Source organism: Mercenaria mercenaria, chromosome 2 (genome assembly GCF_021730395.1).
Source record: "Mercenaria mercenaria strain notata chromosome 2, MADL_Memer_1, whole genome shotgun sequence".
NCBI lineage: Eukaryota > Metazoa > Mollusca > Bivalvia > Venerida > Veneridae > Mercenaria > Mercenaria mercenaria.
In genome coordinates this window covers 6,754,573-6,767,719 of record NC_069362.1, presented here as the reverse complement: position 1 = coordinate 6,767,719, position 13,147 = coordinate 6,754,573, and the positions used below count along the sequence as shown (strand labels likewise).

General features: G+C 32.1%; 1 protein-coding gene across 1 annotated transcript in view; it reads right to left on the bottom strand.

Annotated features, from left to right (window-relative positions):
• Positions 1-3,424: 3,424 nt before the first annotated feature.
• The window catches only part of LOC128550257 (uncharacterized), a 30,170-nt gene continuing 20,447 nt past the window's right edge, over positions 3,425-13,147 (bottom strand). The window contains exons 13-21 of the mRNA XM_053528921.1: positions 12,814-13,044; positions 12,313-12,354; positions 11,887-12,011; positions 10,889-10,953; positions 10,182-10,342; positions 8,724-8,838; positions 8,301-8,332; positions 5,337-5,619; positions 3,425-4,803 (exon numbers count right to left, since the gene is read on the bottom strand). Of these exons, the coding sequence (XP_053384896.1) occupies positions 4,734-4,803; positions 5,337-5,619; positions 8,301-8,332; positions 8,724-8,838; positions 10,182-10,342; positions 10,889-10,953; positions 11,887-12,011; positions 12,313-12,354; positions 12,814-13,044 (1,124 nt within the window). The 3' untranslated portion in view covers positions 3,425-4,733. The remainder of the gene's footprint in view (positions 4,804-5,336; positions 5,620-8,300; positions 8,333-8,723; positions 8,839-10,181; positions 10,343-10,888; positions 10,954-11,886; positions 12,012-12,312; positions 12,355-12,813; positions 13,045-13,147) is intronic.

The following is a 13,147-nucleotide window of genomic DNA, read 5'->3' as shown; positions in this document are numbered from 1 at the left end:
CCTGACCTGAGTCTCTGTGACTTTTTTTAATTTTCAAGGCTTAAGAAATGTTTTCTGGAAAGAAATATAAGTTAGAAATTCTCTTGGCAGCGCCATTTATCAGTGTCTCAAACATATACCAAAAGAAGACTATTTATCTGCTTTTCGCGATTGGGTAAAAAGGTTACAAAAATGTGTTTCGATAAAGGGGGATTATTTGTAATAAATTTTTTTTTGATGAAACATAGCACTTAAGAAATTCGAACCCAATGCCAGAGAATTTTTTGCAGGGCCCTCGTGTATCTGAAGTTTGTTTTTTTTTCTAAATAAAATCAAGGTCTGCCTTGGCCAAATCAAAGAGGAATTATATCCTGAGGATTAAATGTTGTCGTAATGTGACTAGAATATCTGCATGAAACTTCCACCACCTTTTAGGCATAGGAAATAGAGATCAATATAATTGCACCTTTACTAATCCTACCAGGTGTTCTGTATTACAAAAAGTGGATCTATTGTGACATTTTGATACAAGCAAAACTGTATTATCTGCACTATTAGTTACTTACTGGTACTTCATTTTATTATTGGCTTGTTAAAAGTTAATTTTTTACCACGTGCAAGTTGACAGAATCATAGGAACCATGTTTTGAGGGGTAAATCAAACACAAATGAATAAATCCTTAATGTTTTTGTTGTGCAAAAAATTATGATACTGTGTCTAAAACAGTTTTCATTTTCCATTCAATTGTGCAATTGCAAGGGAAGTAAACTAATAGATATCTCTGCTTTAAAGTACTAGCCCAAGGCAAGAGTTGTCATTCTTTGTTGATCACAACTTTAAATTAAAAATTAAAACTTTTGATATTGATATTAACAAAACTATCATAAACTTCACATTTATGAAATCATTTTTGGTTATTTCAAGGACTTGGAAATCAAGTTCTAGATTTTATTTAATGTATTACTATCATTGAAAATTTTAGGGTCTATCTCTACACCTTTAGAAGTATTATTTTACATGAAAACATTTGCAAAATTAATGAAAACTAAAAATATCATGAAAACAGATAAGTTTTGCATGCTAATTATGAAAGCAGAAAAAAATCATGGTATTATTTACTTTATTGTTGAAATATAATCTTGCTTTCGTGAAAATTTTACCTGGTTACACAATCTTTCATGAAAATCACCGTTTCGATTATTTTCGCGAATTCCTTTTTCATGAAAACGTTCTTAAAGTAGTGCTAGGTCCGAGCACTAACAAGCATAATTTTCTTGTTAAGATACTTAACGTGTTATTATGATTCTTTTTCTGTTTTCATAAAGCCCCCTATTTTTAACGTGTAATTTTCCTTTGTTTTTGCAAATGGTTTGGTTAGCGGTTGCAATTCCTATTAGGTCACCATAAATAATAGTTCTGTATTGACTCTTACATACAATAATGTATTTTAGTAAAAAGGTGCCACTGAAAGAAGAAGGACGTTTTTCTAATGTTCATTACAATCATTCTACATAAAACCAACATATAGACTGTAAGGCATTATCAGTGGCTAGACGTAGATATCCGCGCCGAATGCGTGACTGGGAATTTAGAAAAAACCTTATTATTTTTTAACTTTTACACAATATGTTTGTAAAAAGGTACGGTGGTATGTTTAGGACATGCATTTATTATTTTTAAGATTAAATTGTCTCGTGCGCACAACATCATATCTCGAGCGCTCGACATCTTATCTCGAGCTCTCGACATCTTATCTAGAGCTCTCAACGTCTTATTTCGAGCGCTCGACATCTTATCACGTGCGCACGACATCTTATCTCGAGCGCTCCACATCTTATTTCGAGCGCTCGACATTTTTTCTCGAGCACACGGCATCTTATCTTTAGTGCCCGACATCTTATCTCGTGCGCACGGCATCTTATTTCGAGCGCACGACATCTTATTTCGAGCGCTCAACATCTTCTCTCGTGCGCACGACATCTTATCTCGAGCGCTCGACATCTTATCTCGTGCGCACGACATCTTATCTCGAGCGCTCGACATCCTTTCTAGAGCTCTCAACATTTTTTTCGAGCGCTCGACATCTTATCTCGAGCGCTCGACATCTTATCTCATGCGCATGACATCTTACGCCAGACATCTTATTTCGAGCGCTCGACATCTTATCACGTGCGCATGACATCTTATCTCGAGCGCTCCACATCTTATTTCGAGCGCTCGATATTTTTTCTCGAGCGCACGGCATATTATCTTTAGTGCTCGACATCTTATCTCGTGCGCACGACATCTTATTTCGAGCGCTCAATATCTTGTCTCATGCGCACGACATCTTATCTCGAGCTCTCGACATCTTATTTCGAGTGATCGATATTTTATCTTGTGCACATGACATCTTACCTCGAGCGCTCGACATCCTATCTCGTGCGCACGACGTCTTATCTTGTGCGCTCGACATCTTATCTCGAGCGCTCGACATTTTATCTAGTGCGTACGACGTGTTATCTATTGAGCACGACATGTTATCTATATAATATTATATTAAGGCCCTTTGTGTGAATTCAGATCATCAGTAAAAATATACGACTGCCACCGTTTTTGCTTTTGTTTCGATTACACTTATAACCGTTTCACTTGTTTGCAGGGTTGTAATTTAAATATACAAACTGATAAAAAAGGCAGCATTTATCGTTTTCGTTTAATTTTGAAGATATGATGACCAATTATGTGCACTGCTCTCCCAAATGATGCGATCTACTTGTACTTATGGAAAGTGTTTAAATAACATCTGAATAGGTGGGACCCTAATTATCTACTTGTCCGTATGTTTTACTGATGACCTAAATAAACACAAAGGGCCTTTATATATATAGGTATGATGTCGTGCGCTCGAGATAAGATGTTGTGCGATCGAGATAAGATGTCGAGCGATCGAGATAAGATGCCGTGCGCACAAGATAATATGTCAAGCGATCGAGATAAGATGTCGTGCGCTCGAGATCAAATGTCGTGCACACGAGATAAAATATCGAGCACTTGAGATAAGATGTCGAGCGCTCGAAACAAGATGTCGTGCACACGGGATAATTTAATCTAAAAAATAAATGCATGTCCTAAACATACCACCGTAAAAGGTATATTGTTATACGTAGAATTTTGGGTATGCAATGAAAATATGATGTTTGCTAATAATATATTTGTAACTACTGACTTTGATAACTACATTTTATTTTCATTATAAAATAATACGTTTGTAATACTAGGATTCAAGTGATATTACATAGCAAATGTTGTTAACATAAAATACAACATATTATATTTCTTACGAAATTTGTAAGTAAAAGTGACATGTCAATTAATTAAGTTTGTTTAATTTCTTATGAAAAGATCTCTTTTATTATCATATTTGAAATTGAAAAAAAAAAAAAAAAAAAAAAAAAACATTCGACCTATACAAGTGACAAATACCCGGATGCAATAAATATCGGCACTGCAAAATCATTTATTAATCTGTCACATTTATGATATAGCTATTGTCTACCCTATTATAGATTTTCTGTCACATCGGTCCGGAGGTCAATTCTTCCTCATGCTTTAGTGACGTCACACAAATGCTTTGAAATTTCCACCTTGATCCTTGAAATATTGACGGATGTTCTATTTAAACTAAACGTAGTTAAAGAAACACTATAAACATGTAACTGTTTGAATATGTGCAAAGCGTACTGTTGTCATCTGGGCTTTGCTGATTATTTGACCTGTGATTTACGGTTACCTTTAATTCAGATAGTGAAACCTCTACAGCTAAATAAGTTAACTTTTGATTGCAACGGTTGTGATACTGTATTATAATGATATAACCATTAATTTTTTTCTAATCGTAAAAGTTCGCAGAGATAAAAACTAAAATCCAGATGTGGAGTAAAAACATTTATTTATTGAGTATATTAGAAAACACTTGTGATTGAACTACATGTATTATGTTTAATGGTGTTTTCAGTAAAAAGCAACACACATATTTAAGCTTATTCTACACATTTCTCATATATCTAACTAGAAGTTTTGCAAGGTGCTATTATAAATACACATAGTAAAACAAAATATTATATAACATATAAGTCTGGCGGTGAATATTTGATTCAAATTAAACATTTATTATCACACCAGAAAAAACTTGAATATCCTCCATCATAATCATAGAATATACTGAACATCTTCTTAATTTTCATTTAATATAATTATTTTTTCATATCTAATACATCGTTTTGTGTCATGAAAGTTAATAACTGATGACACATCTAAATATTACCTTTTAAAAACCAAAATCAAAATCGAACAATGAAACTAAAGTTAATGGTCAAGATAGTTTGAGACATATAGTTTCTGTGTCTGTCTAATAGATAAGAAACTTTCAAACCTGTCAAATGCTTTTCTCCTTCCTATAAGGTTAAAGTTTAAACTGGACAAAGATTACTCTTTCTTCTTATTAAATGTGACAAAAACAAACAGGATGTAAGTTATTTTCTATATGATTAAGAAAGTTTTAAATGGCTTTTATAATAGTTTTTTAGCATAGCAAATGTAGGAAACCAGAGGTCGCCCAATCCGACATAAATGAAATAGCACATTGTAAGAGTTTTAACACATAACAAAAATTGTCTGTAAAATACAATCATAAATAGAATACAAAATCTAGATAAACATACAATAGTCAAGAAAATGTCATTCTAATGTCTCCTTTCCTCTCTTTTTCTCGTCACTTCTTTCCGTAATAATAAACATAGCCATCCTTAGATTCACAATACGACCCTTCTTTGTAGGCAGATCTGAAACGAAAATGAAAAAAAGAAAAACAATAAATTAATATCTAAATGTAGATTGACTGTCAAAAATTCTAACAGGTTTGAAACATCTCGCGTACATACTATGATATGTATAAACACCTTCTGTCTATATAACATAAAATATGAATTTCGTGTTAATCTATAAAATAATAGCTCATTTCGCGAGCATTTTTTAAAGCGTATACTTATGGCATCGACTGATACATTTTCTTATTTTTAACGAGTATTTGATCTATTTAATGAAATACATATTTCTGTTATTTACATTTTTATAACAAATCATTTTCATAAAAATAATTTAAAGCAACAAGTAATCACTATCAAATAAGCTTTAAGATCTACATATATATCTTGTTAGGAATAAACAATAACATTTCCATCTGTAAAATGTATTCTGTGAAAATATCTACCTATGTACAGTAAATATGTCATTGATTGTCGTAAATTTATAACTTAAAACAGTCCCTCTGAAGATTATAAATTGGTTAGTACTGCCCGCATTAACTTAATAATACCTAGAATCAAGTGTCGTATCTGCCATTGCTCTAGACTCATGTTCGAATGTTGGATTGTCATGGGCTGGTTTGCCGTCCGAATAGCGTTTAGCTCGAGGAATTTGAACCATTTCCCTACTAGTCACATCGTTGTATTCATTTTGTACGCTTGTGTGTTGGTGGTTTTCTAATCTGTTTTTGTTTTTTTTTCTTTTACAACATATGACGAGCACAAGTGCGAATATGATAATGACCAAGACACCCCCGACTGTTGACGAAATAATAATCATCAGGTTTGTACCGCCTGTTTAAAGAAAACAAAGTTATTGTCATTGTTTACACTTGTAATTACTTAACTTGCTTTATAGAAATCCTTGATAATGATATAGAATATTAAATGGTTTAAGCGTAATAAACTAAACATCAGTGTAATGCAAAATTTGAAAATAAAACAGTTTTGTTTAAGGCATAAGTTTCGAATATATTTTATTCATTCATCTAGTAAACCATGATGTAAGAATTATACTGTCAGGAATTCAATAATCAGATGGACATTACGTTTTTAAATAGATTATTACAAATGCCACTTTAATAAATAATTACTCCTCCACTGTATGCCCAATCGGATATATGTATGAAAAACGTGCATCATTTGTAATGCTGTGCAACAGGTATAACATATATCGAAACGAACATAAATTCCCAAGCTTGTTTGTTTGTCAACTAAATATAAAATATTTTGCTCACTGAAAATTGCTAGCTTAGTTTGTAGTAAACACCATTCAATATAAGTTACGTTACTTTGAGCACATTAACTGCTATTGAATACACCGTTTGTAGACTAAGTATATATTAATTGATTTCATTTTCGTATTTTTAAACAGTCTTGGGTATCATTCTTTTAGTGGCGGTATTTATATCAAATGAACTGTTGACTAAAGTATTCATGGATGATAAACTTAACTCTGTCTTACAAAAAAAATCGACAGGCATGCAGAAAAATGTCAAATGCACCAAGTGATCTTTTAAAAGAAACACTAGATTAAACACAAAATAAAAGGAGACCCAACCTATATATTCACATTAAAACGTACTTCACAAGAAGCTGTTTGACAATATAGTGTGCAAAAGTGAAAAGTGCATTCTTATCTTGGATTTTATCTTGGAAAGTATACCAGTTTGACAAAATCATTAAACTAAAAGATATGTTTAATTTGCCAAGTATGCAGAACGACAAGATACTGACATTTTGAGGCGACAGAAATCTTGCTAGCTTATTTTAGAATGTTTTAACCAGTCAACGTTTGACATTTAGCTAAAATAACTGTTATCATTGATCATAGCACTAACAATACACGAGAAACACTTGTATTAGTGACATGATACATTTATTGCAAAACGACTAGCTGAAACTTCTTTTATATCAGTATTTTGTTGTGTTCATGCAGAAACCAGAAACTAGTTAATTTTAATCCAGCATTTAACACAAATAAAATTCTGTTATATTATACAAAAGAATGTTATTTATGTTGTGGCAGTAACTGAGCTTCAAAAACACTCATGCACCACGAGAATAGAGCGATGAAACAAAACTACAACGTTAGGTTTTTTTTCAGTAAAATCATGTCGTGTTGTCTCTAAATATTTAATTGTATGATGTTAAGTTAAAGGGAATGGTGGTCAAGTAGGTTTAGGAATCGGCCGCTCGACCAAGCGCTCATGGGTTCCATCAAACTGAGGTCTCAGCCACACCTTACATGACGCCGGGATAGGTTTTCAAGGAAGCGGAATCGAGTGGTTCAGATAAGTTTAAAGTTTTTAATCGCAATCGAGCTAAAATAGAATAGTATAAACTAACTAAGTAAATGATATATACATTATTTGTTGCTTGACATAAACTCGTCATGCACGATGACTTTCTACTACTACACGAGGTTATTGGTCACGTCTATAAATCCGTTTGCATTGTAACTCAGGAAATAGTGAAGATAATTTCATTTCTTCAAACTTTTTGATTCGAAAGGTAAATTATTTTTCTTCATGAATTATGTTGTTTTTTTCTCAGTACTGGATTTTCATAACTAAACAAGTTTTTTAATTGAACGGCTAAAAATAAGTGTAATAAAAACCCGATTTATATCCAGTAAAACGCACGCATGCACGAACGCAATACAAGGTATAGAGTCCTAACAATGAGAACGAAACGAACAAATATACGAATATAGTGGGGAACCACCTTTGAGCGGTCTGTAACAAAAAACACCACATGGGAGTTAAAACATATGCACCTAAGTTCAATCTCAGTCACCAGAGTGATCCAGAGTCACGGGACAGAGAAAATAATGTTATACCCGTTAGTTGAATCCTCACACATGCTGTGTTAAAAGGAAGTGTATATGAAAGCCAAACCCAAAGAATCATAAATGCATGTATTCTATGCCTTTGTCAGAGACTATGCACCACATGAAATACTACTTTCGGGAAAGAGTTTCTAAAAAAGCTTATTAGCTTTCTACTCGATCCCTAGCTTTTGTAAATATGTATTGTAATTAAATGCTATTTGATTAATAAATATTGTTTAAACCAAATACTACTGATTTACATATCTGTTTTTTTTATCTGGATAAAGATTAAGTGGGTTTGACCATTTTATAAAATTTTGAAAGAAAAAACACATTTTTCGTGCGCATTGGAACAATTTTTTTAATCTTATGCAGCATTAAAAACAATGTCATGATCATAGGTAGTCTTGTCATAACAAAATAGACCTTTCTAATTTTTCTCAATGGGAACGAATTCTCTACATAACCCCAGAGCACAACTTGTGGACAGTCAGTCATAAGTTACAACGATTAAAGGCAACATTAACCGGTTTATGGCACGTCAGTCTCAGACTTATAGTGACAATTATATATTGTACACAGGACAAACGTTATATAAAGATTAATAGAAACAAAGAAAATTCAGTTAAAAGCTTTAAACTACCTTCTTTGCCATCAGCCTCTTCTGATATTCTTCTGAAAAAGATTTTAACAGACGAGTAGCTTAAATGTAACAAGACTTGAATGTCGCACGCCTATTCTACATCTTAATTTACGTATGATATGCTGTTATAAAATGATATTCTCACGTATAATAGGGACCTCAAACTATTTAAAAGGCCTGCTGTACAAATATTTAATACCTAGATAATTAGTTTGATTAGATTAATTTATATCAAATATTTAAGATGTGTTTTTCGGGTGTAACGTCGCAACGACACCAGTAAAGCTTATATGGCGAAATTTTCGGCTTGGACGGTGGGGGATGACCCCAGGTGTCCCTACGAGTATTATTTAAGATATGAAAAGTGTAATTTGTTTTACAGTTAATGTTAATCGTGAAAAATTACTATAAGTTTGAACTTACTTGCATATGGGAACACCGTTTTCTAGTACACACTGGTCATGTTCCTCACATGGATGCAGATTAGTATAGATTTCACAATGTATAAACTCCTCGTAATTGCCACTTTCAACTCCAACTAAAAATTATGACTCAGACTGTACTTTTGTCATTGCTCAATGAACCAACATAAGACAGTAAATCTTGAAACAAAAGATTCTTGTAAATAATAAACGAAGCCTTTATTATCTGACAGGTAAACCAGCGTCCTATTCCCAAACATCCACTGATTTTATATCAGTCAGAATCTGTAACACTTTCTCTTTTAAATTATTTATCCATTTATGGGAAAATGTTCCCGGCTTTCCTTGCAAGTCGTACTATCTTTAAAATGATGTACAATGGTAACGTTTTAACTAAACAATATTTTACAAGACACACCCAAATACTTAGACGAAACCTTACATATTTACCATGTGGCTAATATAAATTTATTTCTAACGTTTTCATTATCGATGTGCAACTTCGAGAATACCACAATGCTTTAATTTTCACATATAACAAAACCTTATGTTACTATTAAACAATTAAATTACTTTTTTATCTATAATGTGTTTTTAACAAACGTTTTACAGTTTTATGGAGCCAACGGTAAGTGAATTTCAATATTATAAGGTCTTTCTTTAGAGTAAAGTTTTAAAAGCAAGTCATATACAGCATAACCTCTCCACAGCAGCCCTCTCTTAAGCAAACACCTCTTTATAACAACATCATCAAAATTTCCCTTAGTTGAAATAACATCAAATTTACCTCTCCAGAACAACAACCTCTACATAACAGTCAATATTTGTATCTCCCAAAAGTTGTTGCTCTACAGAAGTTGCACTGTAGATATGATACATATACCAGTCATAAATGAATATACTGTAAAAGCACATATTTTCGCTGGGTCAAACTTTCGCAAATTTGAAATTTTGAGTATGTTCGCGAGGTTTAATATTCGCGAATTTGTTAAATTGGTATTCTACTTGAATTTGAATAATACTAATAGTGAATATTTAAGCGAGGATTATTTTTCGCGATATGAAGGACCTCGCGAATATAGCGAAATTTAAACCCTCGCGAAAATTTCTGTTTTTACAGTAAGCGGTTAGATTATAGCATTATATGCTTTAAAAATGGTATATGAAAAATGAAATTTTCGTCCCCACTGATCATAAAAATAACGTATTACGTACTTTCCTTAGAGCAATACTGCTAAAGTTTTACGACAAAACCGTAAACAACATACGAAAGGCTAGAAACACGATTACAAGTTTCTTATCGCAAGCTAACATAGATATTGTTTATGTTAATGAAGATATATCAATGCAGAATTCTCTGAATCGAATTAACACCATCACATGACAAATTAGCTACCTCATCTGGCGTAATGGTAAAACATAAGTCTGTAATTTCCTTATACATGTACTGTAAACCTACCATTATTGTTCTCTACTTTCACATTATGTACACTGTATGTCTTCCCAAAAAGTTCAATCTTTTCACCATGAGAAAACGTAGCAATGGCAACAGACAGTGCCTTCATGACGTAATCCTCTGATTTCACGATAACAGCGTGCTGAACAATAAGACTACCTCGCCTAAAACGAAATAATGTATTTTATTATATGTCTACTGTATATATAAATTAGTGTTAGAACCAAATCGAATAAATCACTAGATAACGTTTCCTATGTTGATGGTGGTACCTCCAGCTAAAACTGATTATTGCTAGATTTTCTGTTTTTGACCAAGACATGAAAAATTAAGCTCTCCCTAATTTGGTTGTAATAAAATAAACGTAAGCAAATGGATCCATGTTAACTAATACACATCACTGCAAGTCTTTATATAAAGACATATACAATATGCATGCATTTCACAACTACTTCACCGTCTGATAAGCTGTTACAGCTATTATATTTTTCAATTTATGATTTAGGATGAAATTTTTATTAGTGACCTGGTAGATATCTTTTTGCAAAGAAAACTAGACGGAACTCAAATAATCGTACATAATATGCTTTAAAATATCAAACAAAGATTCCAGTGTTTACATCGATCTTAAATAATATGTATCCCGAACAGTCGCTTATTTCATACAATTTAAAATTTCAGAAACAATGTTTATTCATGTGTACACTTACCGAAGAGAAATTATCACTACGTCTTTAAGACCAATTCCAAGTTTCTTTTGGTAGTATTGTTTCAACTGGAAGTGATTTTGTTGCAGTTGTAGTAATCAAGAAAATTATTTACTAATAAGAATAATGTTAAGTGTCATTCAGTAGTCTAAGCATGCTCGTGATGTAAGATTTTAGAGGAAGCAGCTAAATGCACACAGTTTTCAAGAATTTAGGATAGTATATAAACTTTAAAAAAATAAATATATTGCTTTGGATTTTGTGATATTGTTAGTGATTGCTACATATATAAGAGAGACTTCCGTTACAATCATGTCCTAACCACTAATAATTTTTATCAAATGTACATACCTCAGTCCTACATTATGTGTATCATAGCTAAAATATGAAACTGTTTTCTAGGCGGTACTGGCTATATAGCTTTAAAGGTAACCTTTTATGTTTGTGCATAAAAGGCTTTGTATCTAACTTTTAGCTTCGGTCTATTTTCGCAATTTATTTTTACAATAGAAATTGCGTGCACAGCACCATTTCAGCGCTTGCATCATTTAAAAACGCCTTTAATTTCTGAGAGAAACCTGCTTGCTTTTCAGTGTGCAAGTTTTGATATTAAACCAATCATAATGGCTGATGTTAACATTTTAATTGACTGTAATTTCCATTATTAAAAGTCTGAAATGATGGAAAAACTTTATTTAGAAAGCCAACACAAGTAGTTACTATTGTGCTACAATATAAAGATTGCTATTTACCTAAGGATTTTAAATTAGCAATTTAACAAAAATGAAATACTTCTCTATAAAAAGATTTAGCTATTTAACAAAACTAAAACCTTCTTTACATAATGATTTCGCTATTAAACAAAATGAAATGCTTCTTTACACAACGATTCACTAATTATTCAAAATGCTTCTTTACATAAAGTTTTAGCTATTTGATTAATATGAAATGCTTCTTCACTTAAAGATTTTGCTATTTCACCAAAATGGAATGCTACTTACGGTATTCTTCGTCTCATTTATATACGTTTGGTATGTTTCTGCTGTATCGAGGTTATGCATGCTGTTTAAAGTTATATCAATCGTCATTTCTATTTCGAACGCCGTTTGGTCTGGTTCTGACTTTTCTGAATTTAAAAAAAAAGAACTTGTTTAAATCGAAAAGTGTAATATGTAATTTTGTGATTTTATTTTGCGGATGTGTTTGAATGTTTTTCAGTTAGATAAGGCCCCATGGGAGCAAGTTAACAAAATAGATATATTAGATATAAAATTTATTTCTGTAAGACGTATAACTGTAGTTTTATAACTTACTATGACACTTACATGTGGATATCTGAAAATATACTTCATCACTTGCTTCGAATGAGTAGGACTATATGTCATATTAATAAATTCTGCTTAGATTGTTCAAATATATAAACTGACCTATCTCAGCTATCGTTGCTTTTGGGTCTGTTTCTGTGTTCTCTAGAAATGATACAAGATACGGCATTATTATTATGACCATTATATTTCAGTAGCATTTATCTATTACGATTTAAAATCTAACACATCCTTAAACATTTTCGAGTACTAATCTTTTATCCAACGGTCTATTATTATAACTTTCTAATAATAGCTATTTTTCACAGTATGTAATGACGCAGTAGCTACGAAAGAATGTCATATCCGCAATAATATCTATGACACAACCTTTCTTGATATCTATCAACGTTTTGATACAGCATAATAAGGTAAACATTCTTCATTCTAGTTAAACTTACCAAGATACAAAAATATTCAAAAGAAGAAAAGTGGCGAAAGAGCACTCACTGAACTTACGTCGAATATGTCTGTGTATCATAAGAGTAACTCATAATTACATTTGAAAATAAAATTAAATTGAATCGACTTAACAGTCTATTGGCAAACATTATAGTGCCTTGCCTTCACAAATTCCTTTCTCTGATATTCGGAAGTTTCTTAGGCAAAAACAGTTGTAACTTCCCGGTGAGTTTTGGCAACCACTATGTTTCGTGTCGTCACAAACAGGTGGATCAGTGTCGCATTCATTAACATCATTTTCACATTTCAGTCCAGTCCAACCAGCTTTGCATTTGCATATTGTGCCAAGACATGAATCAGTGTTGTTAACATTGCAACCACACTTAGTGATTTCTTCAATAAAATATTAATAATTTGACAGCAAAAGCAGAGAAATGTTTCAAATATAAAGAACAGGTTTTATCTGATTTACACCTTTATTCGTTTGAATATGATT